At 31.7% G+C, this 24,864-nt stretch overlaps 1 protein-coding gene across 10 annotated transcripts in view; it reads right to left on the bottom strand.

Moving 5' to 3' along the window:
- CCDC91 (coiled-coil domain containing 91) overlaps nt 1–24,864 on the bottom strand; it is a 371,740-nt gene that overhangs the window by 156,549 nt on the left and 190,327 nt on the right. For 9 of the 10 annotated variants that reach the window (XM_036866036.1, XM_036866034.1, XM_036866032.1 and 6 more), the window contains one exon: nt 19,278–19,355. The exons of the other annotated variant lie outside the window; for it this stretch is intronic. In XM_036866036.1, the coding sequence (XP_036721931.1) occupies nt 19,278–19,355 (78 nt within the window). The remainder of the gene's footprint in view (nt 1–19,277; nt 19,356–24,864) is intronic. 10 annotated transcript variants of the gene reach the window in all.

The raw sequence follows: 24,864 nt of genomic DNA, 5'->3' as shown, positions 1-24,864 counted from the left end.
AAGAGGATAAATAAATATGTATGTATTTTTTTAAATTGGGACAAAAATATTTTGAAAACCTCTGAATAAGTCTCAATCTTCAAATAATTAACTTTCTTTTGCAAATGTTAAACTGTCTGATGATGCTACTACTCCTATAATTCGATAGTTGTCACTGTGAAGCTGAAGAATTACTAGTAAACTAGTAAAGGAAAATAAACCTCTGACCATGGTTTAACCAAAATATAAAGAACTGCTAAACAGAACTGCTTTAGCCCTTCATTTATACATTATATGTCCTCTAAAGATTCCATAATGATAATTTATAGAAGACACTACCAATTTAACCTCTTAAACTGTGACTAGATAATGTAAAGCTCTAATTTACCTTTGGCAAAATACAATACTATTCGTTGGACTTCAGAAAATTTAAAGGATGATACAACTATGGACAATTCTGTTGGGTATATTCATGGCATCTTTTGTAGAGAGAAAAATGCCATTCTTTTGTGGGACTTGAGTTATGGCAGAATTGTTTTGCTTGATGGTAAGAACTGTTTCACTTCCTATTTGCTGTGATTCCAAATAATCCCAGGTTAAATACCCAGTTGTGATTTTCTAGTAAATTATACCATTTGGAGGGACAGGTAAGTTAATGAAATAAAATAATATTTTCTCACCATAATTAAGAAACACAAATGAATAGTATTTTTTCCTCTGGTGATTGATTTGTAAACTATATACTCATTTTCTTCCAAACTTCAAGCAGGCCAAGTACCACAGGATAATGACAAGATTTTTAAAATAAAATAATAAGATTTCTTTAAAAAAAATTGGCCTATAATACTGAACTGTGGAATTATTAGTGACAAAGTCCAAGTAAAGGAGATAATGTTCAAAAACCATCTTTAGAACTAGAATATTAATTATGGACATACTTAGCAATACACAATGGTACTAGCTACATGCTTCTATGGCTTGATCTATCATTATATAACTGGATATTTGTTTTCCTATGTAATATACCATAATAACTGCCTTAAAATTTCTTGTGTGCTCTAAGTATAAAAATGAACATTAGTCTTAACATTTCCCTGTAATTTTTTTTCCTTTGTAATTGTCTCTACAGATATCAAAGACACAAGGAACCCTTCCCTTGGGCTTATATTGAATACAACACTACAAAAAGGTACATGAAAGAATTATTTCTTTTATAAGCTATTTTAAACTATTCTCAACACAAATAAAGCACTAAGACTCTCAGGGTATGTAGAGGCAGAAAAACAAAGATGTATATAAACATTCGATAACGAAAAAAATGCTACCAAAGGCAGGGAATGTTTTGCTAATTTTCAACAGGTTTAGGTTTTAGCTTCAGTCTTATCAGAGATTTTCTGTATCATCCCAGGGGATAACTTAACTGAGCTAGAGCAAAACTATTTACCACACTTCTTCAAGAATAATTTTAAAGGTGTGAACAAGATCATAGATTTCTTTAGTACAGGAACTATGTCATCTTTATACTCATCTTTATATATCACACACAGCTTCTTACAGAGTTCTTTGTACATAGCAGACACATGCAATAGCTATTTGGTGAGTGACAATCCTTGTATTAAGATTAATATTTTAAAATCATAGTATAAATTATACCAGTATTCATTGGAAAGTTCACTGAGCTTCAAATTATAACTACCAAGTTCAGTTACCAAATTTGTTCCTATTAATCCCTAGCAGAGATCTGAATTTTTTTTATTATTTTAGACTAGGAATGTTCATGCTTTCTACTCTACAAGTATAAATTTTGAGTAAATAAAATACAGTATGTGAAGTACTATAAACTCCTTGAAAAAAAAGTATGTTATAAATTCTATAATGATTAGACTCAGAGAAAACAAAGATATTAAGTCAAAAACCACCCCACACCAACCAATACCCATAAGCAGTAGATAGTTTATTTTTAATGGAACTGAATATACACTGGAATTTAAATGAGTAGAGAAGTATAGCTCAAGTGGACTACTGCAAACCAAACTACAATCCACTGTCCTAACAAATCCACAGAATTCTCTTCGCCCTTGAAACAGCCCAATTCTATTAGATCTGATTCTAGCCTCATCAAATTTAATTACTTGTCCAGATTTGCAGAGCAGATGTGTCTAAAGAACCAAATGGTCTCTGAAACATTAATATCATGTTGGTATTTAGCACATAACCTTAAAAGAACACTTCATAGCTAATTTTAGGCAGTAATAATTAAAATTACTTTAAAAGTCAATCCTCTAAGTCATGCTTTACAAATGCAGAAAAGTATAAGCTATGGAGCAAGCTAGAGGCAAAACATATAATAAATATCCCCACTAAAACTGAAGCTCTAGGAGAATAGGACTCTGTGTTTAATTCACTGATTAAACACAGTGTTTAATTCACTGTAGGTACTATTGTACCTACAATAGTACCTAATATATAGGTACTATTATAATTGTAATTGGAATATATGGAATATGTGTTGAATGAACTGAAGAAATGAATCATGATTTCAGTATGCCCAAGCCTTATTACTTGCCTAGTCATAGAGAAACTATTAAAACATTGATGTTAATTATGTCTGTTAATTGTATTCTTAGTTTAGCTTTTTGACTGCAGTAGTACAAATTAATTGTTGTAAAGGGTCATTTGAAATCAAGCACAATTTCATCTTTCTTGGAAAAATATCAGAGTTTGCTTTTCAAAAATCTGTTTCAGATCTTTCCCAATTTTTAACTAAAAATAAAATAAGCAAAACTAAAAGGTATCAGCAAAAGAGTAAGTTACAACTCTGAAGGGACACTTTTATGTTTTTTCTGGAGTAAGTGCTATTTTTGAACAAAATACTACTTCAAATTTTGCAAGGCTCTTAAACTGTTGTTAGCATGTCTTATAATATTCCCTCAAAGTTTCAAACATATAAGCAAGTTTGTTATTCAAAAGGAGAGCCTACTTAACTGATATATATGAAAAATGATGAATTTCAGTCATTTCATTGAATGATTCATCCATCTTTTTCCATGAGCTCTACATACCTGTTCTACAGATAAAGAAACAGACACGAAGGTTAAGAAATGAGCCCAAAATCATATGAAAAGACTAAGTGGAACAAAGAACTGAATTCAGGTCCACCCTCTTGGTTCCCTGTTTGTCTTAGCCATTCCAACCCGGTAAAGCAGGTTTCTCTTCATGAACTAATCACTTATTCTATTTTATAGCCACTTAATTATTTGCTAATTCTTCATTTATTCAACTAATATTTACTGAATGCATACTTTATTCCAGACATTGTTCTAGGCACTGGTGATGCAGACTGAACAAAACAGATATGGGCCTGACTCCCCTGAATTTACATTATTGGCAAGCAGATAGGGAAAGTGGGGAAGACAAGGAAGATTGGGAGGTACACAATAAACAAACCATTTCTGATGGTGTTATATGCTATAAAGAAAATTAAGAAGGGATAAAAAGGAAAAGAATAATGGAGGACAAATTTTTCAGAGAGGAAAGTCAAGAGCTCTCTTGAGAAGTCACAAAAGGGGGAAAAAAATTCATATATTAAGCCTGAGGGAAGAAGATTTCCGTCAAAAAAAAGTACAAAGTCCTAGCATGGGAAAAAGGCTGATGAGTTCTAGAACTAGAAAAAAGGCCAGTGCAGATCATATGAACCAGGGAATTCCATCAGATCCTATAGCTGCACCAGACTTCCAGAGGACCAGAATTATGTAGAACCATGGAAAGGCATTTTAATTCTATTCAAACAAGAAAGTTTCTATAATCTGATACATAGTATCTTCAAACAATGTTGCAAAGTATCAAAAGCACTCAAATGCTATCAAGAATTTCTCCATTAATGGACAATTTGGAAGAAAGAAAATATGTAGCACTGATTTTTGTAGGCTACACATATACAAGTAGGTTAGAAACATAACTAATGCACCGTGCATGAACATTTTTTATTCAGTAGAATTAAGAGTAATGCGACTATCCTCTCTGGTAAGGAAGGAGTTAATCCTAATAAGAACTAGTTGAGGGACTTCCATGGTGATCCTGTGGTTAAGACTCCACGCTCCCATGCAGGGGGCCCAGTTTGATTCCTGGTCAGGGAACTAGATCCTGCATGTGACAACAAAGATCCCACCTGCCGCAACTAAGACCTGGCGCAGCCAAATAAATAAATAAATATTTAAAAACAAAAAAACAAAAAAAACCCAGTTGAGTGTTTTTCATGGTCTCACAGAAAAGTGCCATAGATATGCTACAAGTATATCTGGCAAGTAATACTTACTTGAACTTTATCTGGAAACTTTGTCTATTAGCATGCAGTTCTTCCATAATACTTACCTTCTTCATTTTATACTGAATAGACTGGCAACATAGATTATGAAAATGAGGATATAGTGTCCAAATAATGGCAGCTGACTACCTTGTCTTAATGTTCAATGACTCCTGGCTAATCAAAAGTATCTTTTGCCAATTTTGGTATCTAAAATGTCAATCTATAGCTTTGTTGGCTTATCATTTGGGAAGAGAAACTGACAGTTTGATATATACATACATATATATATATTTTAAGACCTCAGTGAGCTAGTAATTCAATTGTGGTACAGATTTAGTTGCATTAGAACAGAAACATTAGGCTATCTCTGAAAACAATATTTAGACATTTTAGAAAATTTTGTTGGAATACAAAAAGAATCAATGGGATTAAAATGTATTAGTGGGGAGTTCCCTGGCGGTCCAGTGGTTAAGATTCCATGTTTCCACTGTGGGGGGCACGGGTTCAACCCCTGGTCAGGGAACTAAGATCCCATATGCTGCGTGGCGCAGCCAAAAATAAATAAATAAATAGAAATTTAAAAAAAAAAACACAACTATCACTGGGAAGTGATTTAAAAGTACTATGTAAAAAAGGACTAGGGAGTTTAACTCTCTAGAGGAAAAACTTCAATCTCAACTTAAGGCTTAAGTTTACTCAACTTAAGTTTACTCAAAACTGGATCCAGATTCAAGTTTAGGTTCATGGTCTCCCGCTACCCAGGCAGGCAGAAGTTAGGCAACACCAGAACCATTAAGTTCAACCCTTGGGGAGAATGAAGGTGCATGTTTCTCAAGAGTAAACTCCAGATGTGTGAGGAGTGATAGTGATGGATTTGGTCATATTTCTTTTTAGAAAGCAGGACAGAAACTAATACCTAAAATTATGGGTAAATGGATTAAAAAACAAAAGATTCTGCCCTTCCTTTTCCTTAACTTAAACAAGCAGTAGTATCAAGGTCATGTTGAGGCTGCTGAAAATTTATCTTGTTACAGATCTAAAGCATTTGGAATTGCAGTGATCCTAGGTTTTTCTATGTATTTGAATTACAGTGCAGTGGCACTATACAATTCAAAAAGAAAAATGTGAAATTATGGGTATAGATCTAAACATGGAAATTCAATATAGTCTAACCATGCTATAAAGTGCATTGGAGTCTGTGAAAGCCAAAGAAAACCTTTAGGACAGAGGGAATCATTCCTGTTGGCCTAGTTGTTAAGGGATTCTAGTAACATAAGAGTTGTTACCTCAAACACCACAAATGTCTCCCAGTGAAAATTTCTTTTGTGCCATGGACAACACATTAAAATTAAGAAGTTTCTAAAATTAAGTACAGCAGAGAGACGCTGCATGTCTGCCTTCCAGCTACTTTAAACTTCTGAAAAGCTGCCATATGGACATGCCTCTCCCTCAGATGCCACAGTATTATTCCTTGTGACTTGAATAAGAGCTACAGTTTCAGTTAAAAAAAAAAAAAAAAAAGAAGAAGAAGAAAGAAAGGAAGGAAGGAAAGAAAAGGAAAAAAAGAACTCTGACTAAATCTCTTCAGAATCTTTCATAGGATTAAATGAAGCACCTAGTTATTAAACACTAAAGACCTACACATCTCATTTTCTGAAATATCGGAAACCGCAGAAAGAAAGAAACCCATATCGGTGTCAGAAGTATCTGGCTTAAATACACAGTCATTAACCTTCCAAGGAGGCAGCATAATTTGTTGAACAGAGTCCTGCATCACGCTTTGAATGACCTGGCTTTTATTTACAGCTCCTCCTCTGCTTGTATGTGTTTGATCAAGGCACTGTGTTTCTCCGTGTCTCAGATGCCTTATCTAATAAATAGGGAGAATAATAGAGTTTCTTCTCTGCCAGTAATAAAGGAATTATGTGAAATGATGACAGTTAATTTAATTCTTTATATTGATAACATTTCAAAATAGAATTGTTCTAACCATTTGCTGATTTTTGAAAAGTAAATTCTTCATTTTCATGATAAAGGAAACTCATGCTATGTGGATTCAAGTTAGGATCAACATTATTTTTTAAGTTACTAGATTTAAGACCATTAAAATAATTTTCCTCCAAATTAATAGAGATCCATTCATTAAACATAGATCTCAAAGATTAGAAAAGAACTTTTACTCACATTGAAAAGCCATCAACATTGAGAGAGATAAGAGGATTCATTTAAATCAATTTTATTAGAAGACATACTGACAAAGATTAAATTTTCCTTTATGTTTTCTTTTTGATCACAAAGAGAAGAATGTTGCAAACTTAGATGACAATTTAACATACTTCAACTGGTTCTTTTTCAGTTAAAAATTAACCATATATTACAGAAATGATAATGTTCGGGGAGATGTGTAAATTATTTAAAATCCATTGGATTGGGCACAAAACAATCAGAAGTGCCATCCCCAGCACTGGAATAGGTGCCAGAGGCCCTGGCAGTGCTGAGCTCTAGCTTAATTGTGTGGGGTTCGGGTGAAGCCTCAGGGGAAGGGACAAAGTCATCAAAGTGGCTCAGAGGAGTTGTTAATATATTAACTAGTATGGAAGTATTTCACCATTATAAGATAATACAAAGTAGTGCTTGTTGGCACTCAAATTAGGTTGTTACAACAGATTAATTACCAAAAAATTTGGCTACATGAATATCCTGCTAAAATACCGAAACAGGATAGCCTTGGAACTTGGTGCTTCTAACTATATGGACTAAATCAGATTCTATATGGATTATTCCTCAAATGGAATTCCTTTCTCACTGCTATAAAACAATTTGATGATCAATTCACTGCAAATCAGAGATATGACAATTTAAAGCAAATTATCCCACCTCTGGAAGCCATAAAGCTTGAAACATAGATGGAGACTGATACCCAGACAGTAATGGGAGCAAAATTTAATTTTTACTATGCATATTTCCATATCTTTTGAATTTTGTATTGCGCACATATGTTCCCTTGTCAAAAAATAAGATACTTTGAGCAAATCATTCTACTCCCTAATAATTTATCCTTGATATAAAATCTATATTCTCATATATCATTTCCCCAAAGTTGATTAACTAGAATTTAACAGATAAAATCAAAACCGGCTGTCTATTTTGATACTGGATCACACACTAATTAGAAATGTGACAGATATCTTAAAACGCTGTTCTTCAAATGTCACTGGTTCTTACATCTCTGCTTTCCTTCCTCAGAGTCAGTGTTTTATAGTTCAGATTAAAGAATAAAGTTAACCACCCCTCTTTTATAACTTTTCAAACAGGCAAGAAATTAAAAAAAAAAAACAAAAACTTAGGGCTCCCCTAGTAGCGCAGTGGTTGGGAATCCGCCTGCCAATGCAGGGGACACAGGCTCGAGCCCTGGTCCGGGAAGATCCCACATGCCGCGGAGCAACTAAGCCCGTGAGCCACAACTACTGAGCCCGTGTGCCACAACTACTGAGCCTGTGCTCTAGAGCCTGTGCTCCACAACAAGAGAAGCCACTGTCATAAGAAGCCCGCACACCGCAACGAAGACCCAATGCAGCCAAAAGTAAATAAATAAAATAAATAAATTTTAAAAAAAACTTAAAAGTAGTTTCTTGCATACATATCTTCATTTGGACTTATAAGAATAACTTTCACCAGTTTATCTTTTCTGCCTCTAAGAACTATGGTATGCAGTCTTTCACTAACTGGACTACTGGTTTGCCAATAAATAAACTGAATAAAAATAAATCTATAACAGACATCAATTACTTTTTTTCTAAAGTCTAATTACTATGTAAGTCTTCAGTTCTATCGAAAATTGAAAATGCCTGATTACAGACAGACCTTGCTGACAATTCAGTTCACTAGAATAAATGGAAGATTAAGAACCACATAACTGATACATCACATCGACTGGAATAGTTACAGAAATGATATGCTTTACAGATACTACTATATAATCCCTCTTCCAGCAATGTTACAAGATGTAGAAACCTCCTGAATAACCTTGTTAAAAGGAAGGTTTGAAAAATACTTTCAACCCTATCAGAACAAAACAGATCCAGCCTCATTCAACATGGAAAGCTAATATTATTATGGATGGAAGGTACTTATAATAGAGCGGCTTGACTTTTCATGATAATAAGCAGAAATCTGTAATTAATCAACAATATCTGGGTGGGACAGACTCATATTGATAAAATTCTCAAGTCTGATCAACATTAGTCATAAATATTAGCCTGATGTGATACAAAAAAGAACCCATAACATTTAAAGTGCATTTTGGAAGGTAAGCCAAAAATAACTAATGGGGAAAGGCAGATCTTACATGTCTTAAGAAACAACTAAGTAAAACCTATTCATTAATTCTTTTGTTAATCTTTGGAGGTATTTTTCAAGGTCTTCTCTGCAGCAAAAATTTGAAATTTATCTCCTCAATACAGAATGAAGTCTCCCCTTCATTCCTTTGACCATCAGGCTGAAAATCCAGTCACAATATAAAGGCAAGCCTTAAATCTATATTAAAACAAGTTTTCTTGCAAGGTTTCCAATGCCTTTTGGCTTTGGCCTGGCTAGAAAACCACAAGAATAGCCTTGCATGCAAAATTCTGGCTTAGCTCAGGAAACTCAGAGGCACATAAGAACTATTTTCAACTACCAAACCTTTCTCAATCCTCTGCTGAGGTTAAGTTTGATGGGAGGGATAAGAATGGACAAGCCAAGTTGTTAGTTCCAAACCAGTCACTAGTATCTAGCATGCTGTTAGGCCAAACGCTATTGGCAACAGCAAACATCTTTATTTGTCCAGGAAAAATCTGATCATATGATAAAAGCTGGAATTTATAAGAATCCTTGTTCAATCAAATAACTAAAACTATAAATTTATTTCATATCTTTGGGTTAACAAAAGGATGGAATTAAAAAAAGATATATAAAAGATCTCATAACTTCATTTTTACTTATCCCCTCTTTGCACAAAAAGTTAGCAATCTCTAATCAAGGGAATACATCAAAAGAAGAGAAAAAGTTGTTCCCCCTCCTTGGAGCAGAACTTTATACAATAAAAGTAATTCTACACCCTGGGAAAAATTGGTCTCCAAAATGTATTATGTTCTCCCTTATAAAACAGTACTAAAAACTCAAGAGTTCAAATAAAATACTAGCAAGTAGATGCTTTTGAAAAATGGAATACAGCAGGCATGTGATATGCCAAGCTGGCATCTGACATATGTTACACTGCTAAAATTCAAAGCAATACTTCGCTAAAGGGACTTAAGACATACTTAACCTTTGAGAAATGCACAGTGAACCAATATTCTCAATAAAACCAAGGTTGATCAAAATGGTAAATAAATATATCAAGAGTTTTAATCAAGATAATTTCAAAACAATTGAAGTTTATATAGTAATTTTGCATCGTTTTTCACTTATGAATAGTGAAAATGTGTGTCTGATAAGTTAAAACTCTACTGCATCTGATTCAATACTCTGATACTTAAACACAAGAAAAACATCAGAAAATTCTCTTCATAAAATGTTCTGAGACTTTAGAAAAGAATCTGTCCATTCCTTGCTTTCTCTTTAAAACAGTCGAATATTTATAAGCACTATTCATGTGTCTAGCACTCGTTGGCTTTTGACATCTGGGTTGTAATACACCAAATTAAAGATCATCAATTCAGTCAAGCTTCAGAAACAAAGACTGCAAAATGAGTATGTGTCTATACAACTAGTTCGGTGGAAATATCTTGAGATATGTAAATATACATAAATAAGCATGAGTTTTGTAAATGTACTCCACTTAGCCAAAAACATGCACACAAAACACAAGGGTGAGAAAAGAAAGCTCTAGAGCTTGAGAAGAGGGTATAAAAACCCTTCTAGTTTCAAGATGAATGTGATGACCAGGAACTAATTTTCATTATCACCAAAAAACCAACACAGAAAACATCTCACTTAGGCACCCACAAGAGGGCCAAAAAACATGTAATAGACCTTAAATCATTATAGTTATAATTTATTTGGTGTTTGCATATAAATATTAAATCAAAATGCATTTTCCTTTTTGCCTTTTTCAGGCTAATTTCTAATCACCATTTTACTAATCTGTCAACTATGTCAAATTCAATGTTTCAACACTTCTCCTATCTGCTATGATTTGAAAAATGTCGAAATCCCTTAAGTTTAAACAACAAAAACAACAGAGTATAATTTAATTTGAAAAATAAACAAGTTGAGCCAGAACCAAGAAAATAACTTGTAAATCTAATTTTAGGAAGAAATAAAAAATTCTGTATACTAAAGTTTCAAAAGGGAAGGCTCTTTTTCTAACTGATCTATCTTAAAGCAAACACCACATGAAAAAAAGAAAAAAAAAAAAAGAGAGGGGAGTCTTTTGTCATTGCCTTGAAAAAGAAGATTCAGTATATAGTAGTGAAACAAAAATATTAACCAAAAAATATGTTATCTTATTTGTGTCAGATTGGAAGCTTCAATGAACTGGACTCAAAGTAAAGTAGAATAAAAACAACATGTTAAACTTAATTTCTTGAGTACTTTCCACTCACTGTTACAACATGTTAGCAAAAGTTCTAGCTCTGAACTTTAACACACTGAGTCAACTAGTACTTTCTTTGGAAAATTCTTCCCCAAAGTTATTTTGGATAAAAAGAAAATTCATTTTAAGAACGTGTCAACATCTAAAATGGTTTTACCTCAAGCGCTCATATAAAGTATATTAATTGAATATATGTATACAGAGATACTTCTGAAAAGAAAACCAAGAAGCAAACATATCTATGCAAGAAATGGAGATAGTGAGATACTTTCTCTTTAAAAAACTAGGCATCATATTCCCTAAGTAACAGAATTACATTTATTTTAGCAAATATGCCTGTATTTTTTCCATGTATGATTTTCTTTGTTAGTCTCTCTGTGCTACTATACCAATACACCACTATAAAGAAATTTTTTCTTAGACTGATCACTTATCCCACATAAAGGAAAACAAGACACAAGTTTTAAAAAAATCTTAATGTGGGATAAATCTAGTTTCTTAGTTACAGCTAAAACTTTTGTTTCTTTTGTAACTTTTAAAAACAGAGAGCAGTCCTTCTGACAGTCATTTAGATCTGTCAGAATATCTCTCATCTTTCTCGTATGGAAAAATTTCCCAGTGATTTCAGTCTAAACACACACACACACACACACACACACACACACACACACACACAATCTTGACAGGTTCAATTTAGATAATAAAAACGGGGGAAATGGCAACAGGCTGAAATAGATAGACTATATTGATAGGCAAACAAATATGTAGGGATAAGACAATGATTAACAACCCCCTTAGGATAGCAGAATGACTCCTAGAACTTCAGAAAAGTTCAGATATCTAGACCCCACCTATGTGAACTGATTTTAAATTTCCAGAGAAGAAGATTGATTGATATGATTTTTTAAAAAGCAACCCAAGTAATTTATTATGTGCTGCAAAAGGTGAGAACCAAGGAGTTAAGATACCCTGATCAATGACAACTGTTGAGAGCATCATAAACAAAATAGCAGCATACTAATACAACTACTCATTATCTTAAAAAAAATGTACTCTGTATCATGGATAGTAATATTTGATAGACAAAACTACAGACATAAAGAACTGTGAAGTCTGAGCCAGCATATACACTAGAAAATGACAATTTCAAGACAAAAGCTCAAATAAGTAAAGGAAAATTCTTATGTTGCTTGTAGTAAACAATCTTAGATGTGGCATGCTCCTATGGAAAGCCTTCCAAGATCTACATTTACTTTACTGTTGTTAATTATCGGGATAAAAGATTTTTTGCCATGAAAGAAAAAATAAACAAAATTAAGTAAACATTATGGGAAAAGTTGGCATATATAGCACATTAGGTTAGTTTTAGCTTTGTTTTCTTCTGCACTTTAACAGAATTTCACATGTCCTTTTCATCAATCTGGAGCAAGCTATTTACTTTCTAAATGAACAAAAGAACGCTGACTTTTTAACAGAAGCCTAGGAATATGAAGGGCTGGACCACGACCTCTTTTCCTTAAATAGGTATTTCTAAAAAAGATTGAAACAAGAATCCACACTGTATAATTTTGAGAAGTAAGCTAATTAATAGTCAGCTGTAAGATAATGACAATACATTAAAATTTCTATGCTAGAAAACTGATATATTGAGTATAATAATAACTAAATAGATAGTATTTATTAACAGCATTATTATTAACCATACAATATTCACTATCTCATTGGGTCCTCACAATACTCCTAAGAATAGGTTCTACGGTTATTCCCTCATTTATTCATGGGGAAATTAAAATCTATATATAAGAAACTGCCCAAGGTAACACTGTTAGTAAGTACCAGAGCTGGAGCTTAGATCCAGGTCTGTCTGACTTCAAAATAATCAATCAGCTCTACTAATAGAAGTTCTTAGCAGTCCCAAAGTAGAAATATTTACAGAGATACAATACTCCTTCAAAGAATTAATAGAATAAAAATATATAAATTATTATATACCATTATTAAAAGTAGAAAAAGATAAGGATATTAGTATATAATGCATAACAGTACAAAATAACTTTGGATTTTAAAGTTGTTTACATATGGGGTTGGGTTAAGCAGACCAACATGTGTACATAATTGGAAGCAACACAAAGAGAGAATAAAGAGAAAGGAGGGAAAAAAACATTTGAATGAAATAATGGCTGAATACTTCCCCAAAGTGATGAAAATCAATTTATACATGTAAGAAGTTCAATAATTTCCACATAGGACAAACTAAAAGGGATACACACCCAGATATACCATAGTCAAAATGCTGAAAGCCAAAAACAGAGACAATTTTTAAAACAGTAGAAAAATGACTCACCACACCCTCATAAAGTTTAACAGCTTACTTCTTATCAGAAACAGTGAAGAAGAAAGGCAATGGGATGATATTTTCAAAGTACTAAAATTAAACACAAAATATCTGTCTACCAAGAATCTTATATCCAGTAACAACAAAAAAAACCTTTAAGATAGAAAACTATCTTTAAAAATTGAAAGTGAATTAAAGATATTTCCAGATAAAGAAATTTATTGTTAGCAGACAAAACTTATAATAAATATTAAAGCAAGTTCTTCAGGATAAAGCAAGTGAAATCAGAAAATAATTCAATCTACATGAAGAAACAAACTGTGCCAGTAAAGGTAATTATGTACGTAATTTAAAAAATAATATAACTGAATATGTCTTTTTCCTTTATCTTCGTAATTGATTTAAACAGCAATTACATTTAAAAAATGTATATAATTGTAAACGTACAAAAGACAAAGTTTAGAGTCAAAGGCACAATGGGTTCAAAGTAAAAGGATGGGAAAAGATATACCATGCAAAAAGAAACCATGATAGAGCTAGAGTGGCTATATTAATATCAGGAAAACATAAGACTTTAGACCAAAAAATATTACTAGAGACAAAAACAGCCATCTTCTAAGAGGGTCAATACATTAGAAAGACATAACAATTAAAAACATATACTACATACCTAACATACTATCCCCAAAATACATGAAACAGAAATTGAAAGAACAACAAACGATTCAAAAATAATACTTGGATAATTCAATATCCCCATTTCAATAAAGGGTAGAAAAATGAGAAAGATTATCAACAGCATATAGAAGACTTAAACAATACTATAAAGCAGTACACATCTATAGACATAGAAATGTCTCTACATGCACCTATAGATATCTAAAGAACACTTCACCCCAATCGAAATCACCAAAAAGAAGCTCTCTGACTATGATGGAATTAAATTTGAAATTAATAACAGCCAGAAATTTGGTAAATTTGCAGACATGTGGAAATTAACAAACTTCTAAAGAACCAATGAGTCAAAGAAGAAATAATAAAATACTTTTATATGAATGAAAATTAAAATACAACATAGAACTTATGGGATTAAATAAACTAGGATTCAGAGGGAAATTTTTAAGTATAAATGCCTATAGTAGAAAAGAAAGAAAACATCAAATCAATAACCTAGTTATCCATATTAAAAAACTAGAAAAATAACAAACTAAAGCAAAAAGCAAACAAAAGATCAGGCAAAATAAAGGTTAGAGTAGAAATTAATAAATCATAGAATAGAAAAATAAGAGAGAAAATGAACAAAACCAGTAGTTAATCCTTTGAAAACACCAACAAGATGAGCAAACCTTTAGATAGACTGACCAATTAAAATAGAGGAAAGACTCAAAGTACAATATCAGGAATGAAAGAGAAAACATCAGTACTTACCTTACAAAAATAAAAAGAATTAAGGGAATACTATAAACAAATATATCCCCCCAAAATAGATCACTTAAATTAAAAAGAGGTAAATCCCTAGAAAGGTGAAATTACCAAAGTAACTCAGGAAAAAAATGTAAAAATCTGAAGAGATCAATAACAAGAGATTGAATTAATTAAAAAAATCTCTCACAAAGAAAAGTCCAATACCATATGGTTTCAGTGGTAAATTCTACAAAATTCTTAAAGAAGAATTAATACCACTCCTTCACAAACTCTTCCAAAAAATAAGAGAAGGGAACACACCCTAACTCATTCTATGAAGCAAGTATATGGATAGCAAAGCCAGATAAAGACACCAAATAAACTACAGACCAATATCATTAATGAATATAAATGTTAAAATACTCAAGAAAATATTATCAAACTGATTTATGCAACACATAAAAAGAATTATGCACCATAATCAAGTGAGATTATTCCAGGTACTCAAGATTGATTTAACATCCAAAAATCAAAGGGAACACATCACATTCATAAAGAAAAAATAATAATTTTCAACAGAGAAGTAGCATTGAACAATATCTTGCAACTTTTCACGATTAGAAAAAAAATTCAAACTAGAAATAAAAATGGAACTTCCTCAACCTAATAAAGGCCATCTATAAAAATCTCACTGATAACATCATACTTAATGGTTAATCCCTATTGTGTATATTTTTGCAGCTCTTATTAAAATTGTATTGGAGATCTACCTGGAAAAATTAGGTAAGAAAAAGAAATAAAAAGTGTCCAAACATGCAAAAATCAATTCTATTATTATATGGTAGCAAAGAACAATCTGAACATGAAGGGTTATTACCTAATAGTTTCTGCCTTGGTAGGTGAAAGCTTTCCTGGTCTTTTGGATAGAGAGATCAGGCTTTTCTTGGGGTCTGTTGTCTGTGCCCATTTGGTATTTCTGGGTTGCTCACTTCTCCAGCACCTTGTCTGGGGCAAATGAGGCAAAAAGAAAGCCTAGGGAACCCAGCATTATGTAGTTACTTGGATTCAGGGTCCCTAGCCAGTCTGCCTTCTTCTGTCTAACTCTCAGAGTCTTATGTCTTTTTTATATATAATGTCCAGGGTTTTTTTTTTAGCTATACTTAGTAAAAAGAACAGAAGAAAAAACGTCTACTCCATATTTCTGCAAGGCAGAGATTAAAGCAAAAATAATGCATCTTCCTATGCTTTATTTTTTAGGTTTTTGTCATTTTTGTTTTACTTTATATAAAACAATTTCATTTTACATTTTTTCTTTATTTACTAAGTAAATAAATTTTATCTTATTTATTTGGCATTTTTCACTATCTTTTCTAATGAAATCTTTTTTCAAACTCCTCAACAATGTCTCAATTCAGCTTGTAGGGGGAAAAAATGATTGATCACATCTAGTACAGGACAATCAGAAGAATGTAAGATTCCCTAGCAACCAGGAAGGGTGTTAGGAAGGAGGCAGATCCAGCTGCATATTTGAGTAAATGCCTGCATGGGTAGGAGAGGCAAGGGTGTGGAGCCCTGAAAACCAAAAGATTGAGGAAAGCTGTGGTTTTAGGTTCCTTACTTCCTATATATGGTATGCATAGGTGAATGGATATAGAATATATATTCCATTGGACCAAGGAGTTTTATTTTGTTCAGTGCTGTATCTATGATAGTCCTTGACATAAAGAAGAAAGTCAATAATATTTCTTGAATTAAGGAATGAATAAATGCAAAGAGATGTTCACAAAGCTTCTATTAGCCACAGTAATGAGAAGTTGTATTTTGGTTTGTTTTTGAGTTACCTAATGATTAATGAATCATCCATCAAAATGTTTATATGCTTTAAAAAACATATCTTTAAAGATATTAAGAAAAAAGAGAAGTAAAATAAAACAATTAGCACATGAACTTCTCACGCATGAATTTAGAATGGAAAAAAATCGTTTCTTTTCTTGTTCCATAATGGGGCACGAATCATCAACATTTACATTATAAAGACCTCTAACCTACCAAGAAAACATTGCTTATTTTTCCTATCTAAATTACTTTATTTTTTCTACTTTTTATCAAGTTGATTGTCAGTATGTTTCTAAGACACCTTGGTTGTAATATTTTACACAATAATTAATGTATCAGATGTATTCCTCTTAAGAGTACTGTAATATCTTTGTGCAAAATGTGAAGCTCAGCAATAAATCAATAATATGGAAAGCTATATGAAAAGTATTTATACCAACGTTCCCTACTATAAGAGAATTTATATAGTTTGCAATATTAACTGAATACAAGTATACTATGATAAATTAAATATAACTTTGTAGGATACGTGATTTGATACCTAATCCTTTAAAGCAAATTGTAATACTAATGCCTGAAACTTTTAAATTCTCTTTCTAAATGAGTGTCACATAATAATATGAGACAAAGAAGAGGTGAAATGAGTAGCTCTCAACTAAGTTTCTTCAAAATATAATTTGCAAAATATATTTGCAAAGTTGTTACATATGCTTTTAAACTCATTCATTGCTAGTGTTGAAAGTAATACACAATAAACACGTTTTCAACAAAGGAAATATGTGGAGCTAGAGACAAAAAAAAAATTTAAATATCAAATGCTGAGCTTTTCAGAAAAACACAACAATGTAAGTACTTTCAAAACATTTAGATACTGTCATACAGAGTGAAGTAAGTCAGAAACAGAAAAACAAACATCGTATATTAATGCATATTTGTGGAATCTATAAAAATGGTACAGATGAACTGGTTTGCAAGGCAGAAATGAGACACAGATGTAGAGAACAAACGTATGGACACCAAGGAGAGGAAGAGGCGGGGTGGGATGAATTGGGAGATTGGGATTGACATATATACACTAATATGTATAAAGTGGATGGCTAATGAGGGCCTGCTGTATAGCACAGGGAACTCCACTTCGCTATACAGCAGAAACTAACACAACATTGTAAAACAACTATACCCCAATTTAAATAAAAAAACATTTAATTTAGAATTCATAAATATAAATGAGTAAAATATAAATTCATCCAAGAATATATCACTTAATATGCCAGGAGAATTATGTAAATTCCAGTATTTTAATTCTTCCAACCCTTAGCCTTAGGAAAAGAAGAAGATGGTCCAAAATAGATCCTATACTTTTCCCCAACTCAACCACTGTAAAGCTGGTTTGTATTAGTAGAACTAAAAATTCACAACATTATAAAAAAAGAGCCAATAATCACAGCTGTAAAAACCAGCCATTTTTTAATAATCTTCTCAACAATGGCACCAGTTTCTATATTAGTGTGGTCACAAAAATGACCTTTCGTGTCCCAAGACATATCTACCAATTATTTTAATACCTTGGATTTTAAAAAAAAGTGCTTTTCACTTAAATTCTGGATCTACTTCTTTTTCTACTTTTATCCAAATGACTTGTTACAGGAAGCTTTTTGACATTAAATTATCAGCTAATTAAAATGAAATCAACTTCTATCATGTCTAGGAATGAAGTTGAATCAATAAAAAAAGTCTATATTCCACATATGGTAGAAGGATTTTTTAAACATTTATTGTAATAATTAACAATAAAAAAATAAACTAAATGCCTATTTACACAGGTATAGTTAAACCAATTATGGGGTGTGTGTGTGTGTATATATATATATGTATATATATATATGTATATATATGTGTATGTATATGCATATATACGTTTGTATATGTGTGTATATATATATGTATACACACATATATATATACATATATATACACACTGTGGAATACTATAGAATAATGACAAAAATAGGATAAGTTTATATATACTGACAAGTAAATATAGCAAGAAACAAAAGAACAGATTGAGTAGAACAACATTTTTCTAAAAGCAAATCAAAATTATACAGCATGAATATACGTTTGTGTGTGTGTGTGTGTGTGTGCATGTGTGTGTGTGTGTAAATATAAAGAAAAACCTCTAGAAGGATGCACATAACACCATTCACACTGGTTACTTCTGGGGAGAATTTTTTGAATTTGATTTCAACAAGAATGTATTCCTTAATTACTTGATGGAAAAAAATGATCTAACATAAAATTTAGGGGGGAAAAATTTTGTCATTAAACTCTCAATTTACTTTAAATGATTAAGCTTATGCAGGCTTATTAGCTTATCCAGAATAATACTGTATATATCACTGATACTGACATTTATTATAATTTTTATTATTACTTAAATGTACCCAAATCTATTTAATTTGTTTAAGAAAAAAAGCTATGACAATAATTTTCAGATTTATATCACTTTTTTTTTTCTATAAAAGGTGGAACCAGAGTAAAGACCAAAAAAGCTAATAACCTAGCAATTAATTCTACAGTATTTTGTTTTCGAACTTCAATCCTGTGTTCTCAAATATTCTGTAAGTTCTCAAATGCAGAGCAACATCTAGCATTACCTTTGTAATCTACTAAGTATGCTTTCAATGAACACTTATTAATCAATGAAAGGAATTCTATACCAAAATAAGACTACACTATAATTCTATAATTTGTGTAGCATATGTCTATGTGTGTAATTTTTTTTACTAAAGTTTGCCAAAGTTTAAAAAAATAAAGAAAACAGACTCTCAAACCGCTACCTTATATTCATCCACAATAATGCTGAGGGCTTCATGACCAGCTTTCCTCATGTCTTCCAATTCTTGTTTATGTTTTTCCTGAAAGAAAGTAAGAAACTAAGCCATGATTTGTTCTTTTGACAAAATAACAACACACCATTGACTTTTGCATCTATAAGTGATTGAGTAGCTTGTGGCACGCAGCTGCAAACAAACAGAAAAACGATTTTTAAAAAAAGTTCTGTTTAAAAGCATTCTGCAGGGCTGTGGCAATGAGAAATTAAAGGGAAACAATAACTGAGAAAGGAAAACCATGCTGAGAGGTAAGGTAACACACAGCAATGGTGTTATCCCTTGGGGCATCTGGCAATTCTGGACCTGGATCTAGAGACAGGAGGTCCTGTGTTACTTCAACAAGCCAGGACCTTTTTTTTTTTTTCATTACTTCTCTAGTAACATATACATGCCAATAGTTTAATACATAATAAAGTTTGAGAACCAATGGATTAAGGTAATCAACCCCCCATTCTACCTTTCTAGGAAAGGAGAGGCTTACCTCTCTTTGGAGAATGTTAACATCCTACAGAGCCTTTCCAATTTTTCAAACACAATGTACAGCTTTCAATGCAAAATTATCAGAGATGGTAAAAGATGAGACCAAAGAAACAGAAAACAGAAAAGACAAAAGAAATAGACCCATGTGTGATTCAGAAATTATTTATCAAAGAGTTTAAAATATGTATGAATAATACATTCAAGAAAATAGAGACAAAATGGAGAAAACAGATAGGATAGAGATTTTCTTCAGAGAACTGGGATTCGTAAAACAGAAATTCTACAGTGAGAAAAAACGTATTATTAACAACGCAATAGATGAGGTAAATAGTAGGTAAAACAGCAGAAAGCAGGATTAGAGAACCAAAAGACAGTGGGGGAAAAAAAAGAAACTACAGCAGAAAGAGAAATAAGTGATGGAAAATACAAAAAAAAAAAAAAAAAAAACTTTAAAAAGACACAGGGCAGAGTAAAAAGATCAAATATAAATGTAACAGAAGAATTGTAACAAATAATCCAAAGAAAGAAGAAAAAAATTGAATGTAGCAAGATGGCAACAATAGAGTGATGAAGAAAAATAGAAAACAAAAATTTCTAACATTATGCATGAATTCAGGGTATTATAAAACCTACAGATATTTCTAATAAACAGTAAGATATTATTAAATATTAGAGCAATAAATATGAAATTTTAGATGAAATGAAAAAACTCCTATGAAAAAACACAACTTAACAAAACTGAAAGAAGATGAAATAAAAATTCTGAAGAGTCCTATATGTGTTAAAAAAAACTGAACCTGTATTAATTTAAAAACCAAACAAAATAAAACTTCTGACCAAGGAATCCATAAGCCCAGATGATTTAACAGGTTGATTTTAATAAACATTTAAGAAACAAGTAACAGAGACCTTACACAAAATCTTCCAGAGAATAGAAAAAGAGGGAATACTTCCCTACATATTTTATTAAGACAGCATATCCCTTATACTAAAATCTGTAAAGATAAAGTTATGAACCAATCTCTTTTATGAAAACAGAAGCTAAAATTCTACATAAAATATTAGCAGATGGAATCTAGCAATACATAAATAAGATAATACATCTCAACCAAGCGGGATTTATTTTAGGAATGTCAGGTAGGTAGAAGTGATGTACACCATTTCATGCTTGAACCACAAAACCTCCAACACAATCCTCCACACATTCCCTTTTTCCCCCTATTTGCCTGCTGATGTCAATGCCTAAGATGAAAATTAAAGTCACGTGCTGCGAACAGCAGCAGGGCCTCTATCAGCCTGGGACCCTGAATGACTGCACCATCACCCCAGTGGACTTGGAGAGAAAATTAACTATATTTAGGGAAAAGATAACACCAACAGTTCTTGTTCATTTACTGTCACCACTTTCTCATTTATAAGCTTCCCTCATTTACTATGCCTTACTTATTCACAAGTTCTATTTCATTATCAAATTCTAATTGCCATTTCCAGTATATCACTTTATGTATCTTTCTGTAGCTAAGTCATTCTTTCCCAAAACAGCCTAAACATAAAGGACCAACAAGGGCACTTATTATAAACACTGATTTTTGTTGGTATGACTATCAATCTATGGCTCATGGCAGCAATCTTTTTAAAGTCATTTTCCCATTTCTGTCAGAGTTGTTTTAGTAAAAACTAAATAACATAGTAGCTAAATCCAATTACCTGGTAAAGCAAGCTCATACGTTCTATTATACTAAAAAGCAAACACATGTGGGCAGCACTACCAACTCACCACTATGGAACTCCTATTCAGGTCAGGTTATCTCACTAATGTTATGTGACTGTTTCATAAAATGACCTATGAGGGCAAAAGCATCAATTTCTATGCTGAATATTAACATAGTTTTGTTTCTCTTAGTTTTTAAGATTTTTTTTAAAAAAGTAAATAGAAACATTTTTCTGACACTTTCTTTTCACATCATAGTGGAACATCTTAGGCAGTTCTTGGGATGCATATATTATACCTTAAGACCAGTGATTTATGACAAATTCATATAAAACAGGTTACATGGTCAAACAAATTGTGGAAATTAACAATATATATTAAAATATTAGACCTCCTACAAACCCACAAGTAAAGAAATATGTTGAACTTTACTAAAACCAGCATTTTTCAGACTTAACTAATATACTTTTTTTCTCTATCTTGACAATACCTATTACCAACTAATCTCTTCAGTTCAGAATTGAAACTGAGAACCAAAAAGGTCAAAAAAGCTTTCTAGAGTTAATCAGTCTAAAGCAAAGCAAATTAACCTAGATCCACTAAGTGAAACTGAGAATATAATCTATTTTTACCTCAGTAATTAGAAACTGAAGATGAATATGCACCATTTCAATTATAAAGTTTGATCATTCAACAACTATGGTCTGAATAATGACATGAACCATCAAAAAGTATTAGTGCTCTATTTAAGGCACACATAGAGTCCATTATATTAAGCAATTCATATAAAAGGTTTTATCTAATAGATATTTTATAAATGATCAAAATGTTCTATGACATTATATTTTATTATAATTGAAAATAAACACTTAGTCAATGGCTGTATCTTCTCACATAGAAGGAACAGCAATCCAGTGCTTTGCATAGTGCCTTAGAACACAGCAGCTGTTCACAAATGTTTGTTGGATTATGCTGAAATTCTCATTATTGACATAATGGATTTCTATAATCATGTTAGATATCAGAACTAAAATTTTGAAATTATATTCAATGTGTACTTCATAAGAAATTTTTACATAATGTAGAGATACTCAGTAATATTCATCATCATTCAAGATAGAAAATGTAGACTCTGAGAGTACCATGAAATTTAGTTACCGATCACCTAAAGTTTTCCCAGATGCCATTAGTTTATACCAAATTTTCTTTGTAAGCATTATATTTAATTTAAACAATAACTACGTGCCTGACTCTGCTAGCCTCTGGGGACAAAAAGATGATGAAAATATAATAGTTATCTTCAGCCTAGTAATACAGAAGATTGACTAACCTGTATACAGTAACTTGAAAGTGATAATGAGTATGAAAGGATTTTGTTACTGAAGACAAAAATAAGGTATTATTACTGCTGCTACTAGTATCAAATTTGCTGCTGCTACTTTTCAATAATGAACAAAACCCCTAGACCAAAGATCAGCGAAACCATAGAAGGCTGAACAACACATAAACAAACTAGAAGAAACAAAAAACTATAGAATACCCCACCCAACAACAGCAGAATACACATTATTCTCAAGTGGAAATGGAACAATCTCCAGGATAGACTATATGGTAGGCCACAAAACAAGTCTTAATAAATTTTAAAATACTGAAGTCAAAGTATGCTCTTTGACCACAAGGGAATGAAATCTGAAATAATTAATAGTGGTAAACTTGAGAAAATTCACAAATGTGTAGAAATTAACACATTCCTAAATAACCAATGAGTCAAAGAAGAAATCACAAGGAAAATTCAAAATCTATATTAAAAAAAGAAGAATTTCAAATCAATAACCTAATCTTTCACCTTAAAGAACTAGAAAAAGAAGAGCAAACTAAACCCAAAGCAAGCATAATGAAGGAAATAAAAAGATTAGAAAGAAAATAAATAAAAGAATAGAAAAAAATAGAGAAAATCAACTGGACCAAAGTTGGTTCTTTAAAGAAAGTCAACAATATTGACAAATCTTGATTGACCAAGAAAAAAAAAAAAAAAGAGATGACTCAAATTATTAAAATCAGGAATGAAGGAAAGGACTTACTACTGAATTTAAAGAAACAAAAAGGAGCATATGAAAATATTATGAATAACTGTATCCCAATAAATTAGATAACAAGGTTGTAATGGACAAATTCCTAGAAATATGTAAACTACTAAAATTGACTCAAGAAGAAATAAAAAACCAAACAGACCTATGACAAGAGAATAAATCAGTAATCAAAAAACTTCACACAAAGAAAATCCCTTCTTTCAGATGACTTCAGTGGTGAATTCTAACAAATGTTTATAAAAGGATTAACATCAATATTTTTCATATTTCTCCCCAAAATTGATAAGGAAATATGTTCTAACTCATTCTATGAGGCCAGTATTACACTAATCCAAAGCCACACAAAGACAACACAAGAAAAGACAAAGTGATGTGTCTTACGAATATGGATGAAAAATTCCTCAAAAAAATAGCAGCAAGCAGAATCCAACAGCATATTAAAAAGACTACACCCTACACCTAGGATCAAGTGTAATTTATCTCAGGAATGCAAAGGTGGTCCAACATACAAAAAGCAATCCATTTAACACACCACATTAAAACAATGAAGGAAATAAAACCCCACATGATCATCTCAGTATGCAGAAAAAGAGTGACAAGATCAAGCATATTTTCACTATAAAAATACTCAACAAACTAGGAATAAAAAACAGTATCCTCAACTTGATAAAGGGCATTTGTGAAAAACCCACAGCTAACATCATAATATTGTCAGACTAAAAGCTTTCCCCTAACATCAGGAACAAGACAAGGCTGTACACTCTTGCCACCTCTATTAAACATTGCACTGAAATTCTAGCAATGGCATTAGGCAAGAAAAATAAATAAAAGGCATCCTTGGAAATTATTATATCAGAAATGCAGAAGTAAAACTATCCCTATTTTCAGAAGACATGATTTTACACATGGGAAACTGTAAAAAATTATTAGATCTAATAAACAAAACACTATTAAATCTAATAAACAAGTTAAGCAAAGTTATAAGAAACAAGGTCAAGACAAAAATCAGTTGTATTTCTATATACTTGCAATGAACAAACCAAATATGAAATAAAGAAAACAATTCCATTTACAAAAGTATGAAAAATGATAAAATACTTTGAAATATTTTTTTACCAAAGATGTATAAAACTTTTACACTACAAATGACAAAACACTGTAGAGTCTTAAAACATGTAAAGACATCCTGTGTTCCTGGATGGGAAGACTTATGTCGTTAATCCCAAAATTTATCTGTAGATTCAATAAAATC

Source organism: Balaenoptera musculus, chromosome 10 (genome assembly GCF_009873245.2).
Source record: "Balaenoptera musculus isolate JJ_BM4_2016_0621 chromosome 10, mBalMus1.pri.v3, whole genome shotgun sequence".
Taxonomy (NCBI): domain Eukaryota; kingdom Metazoa; phylum Chordata; class Mammalia; order Artiodactyla; family Balaenopteridae; genus Balaenoptera; species Balaenoptera musculus.
This window is presented reverse-complemented; position numbering and strand designations above follow the sequence as displayed.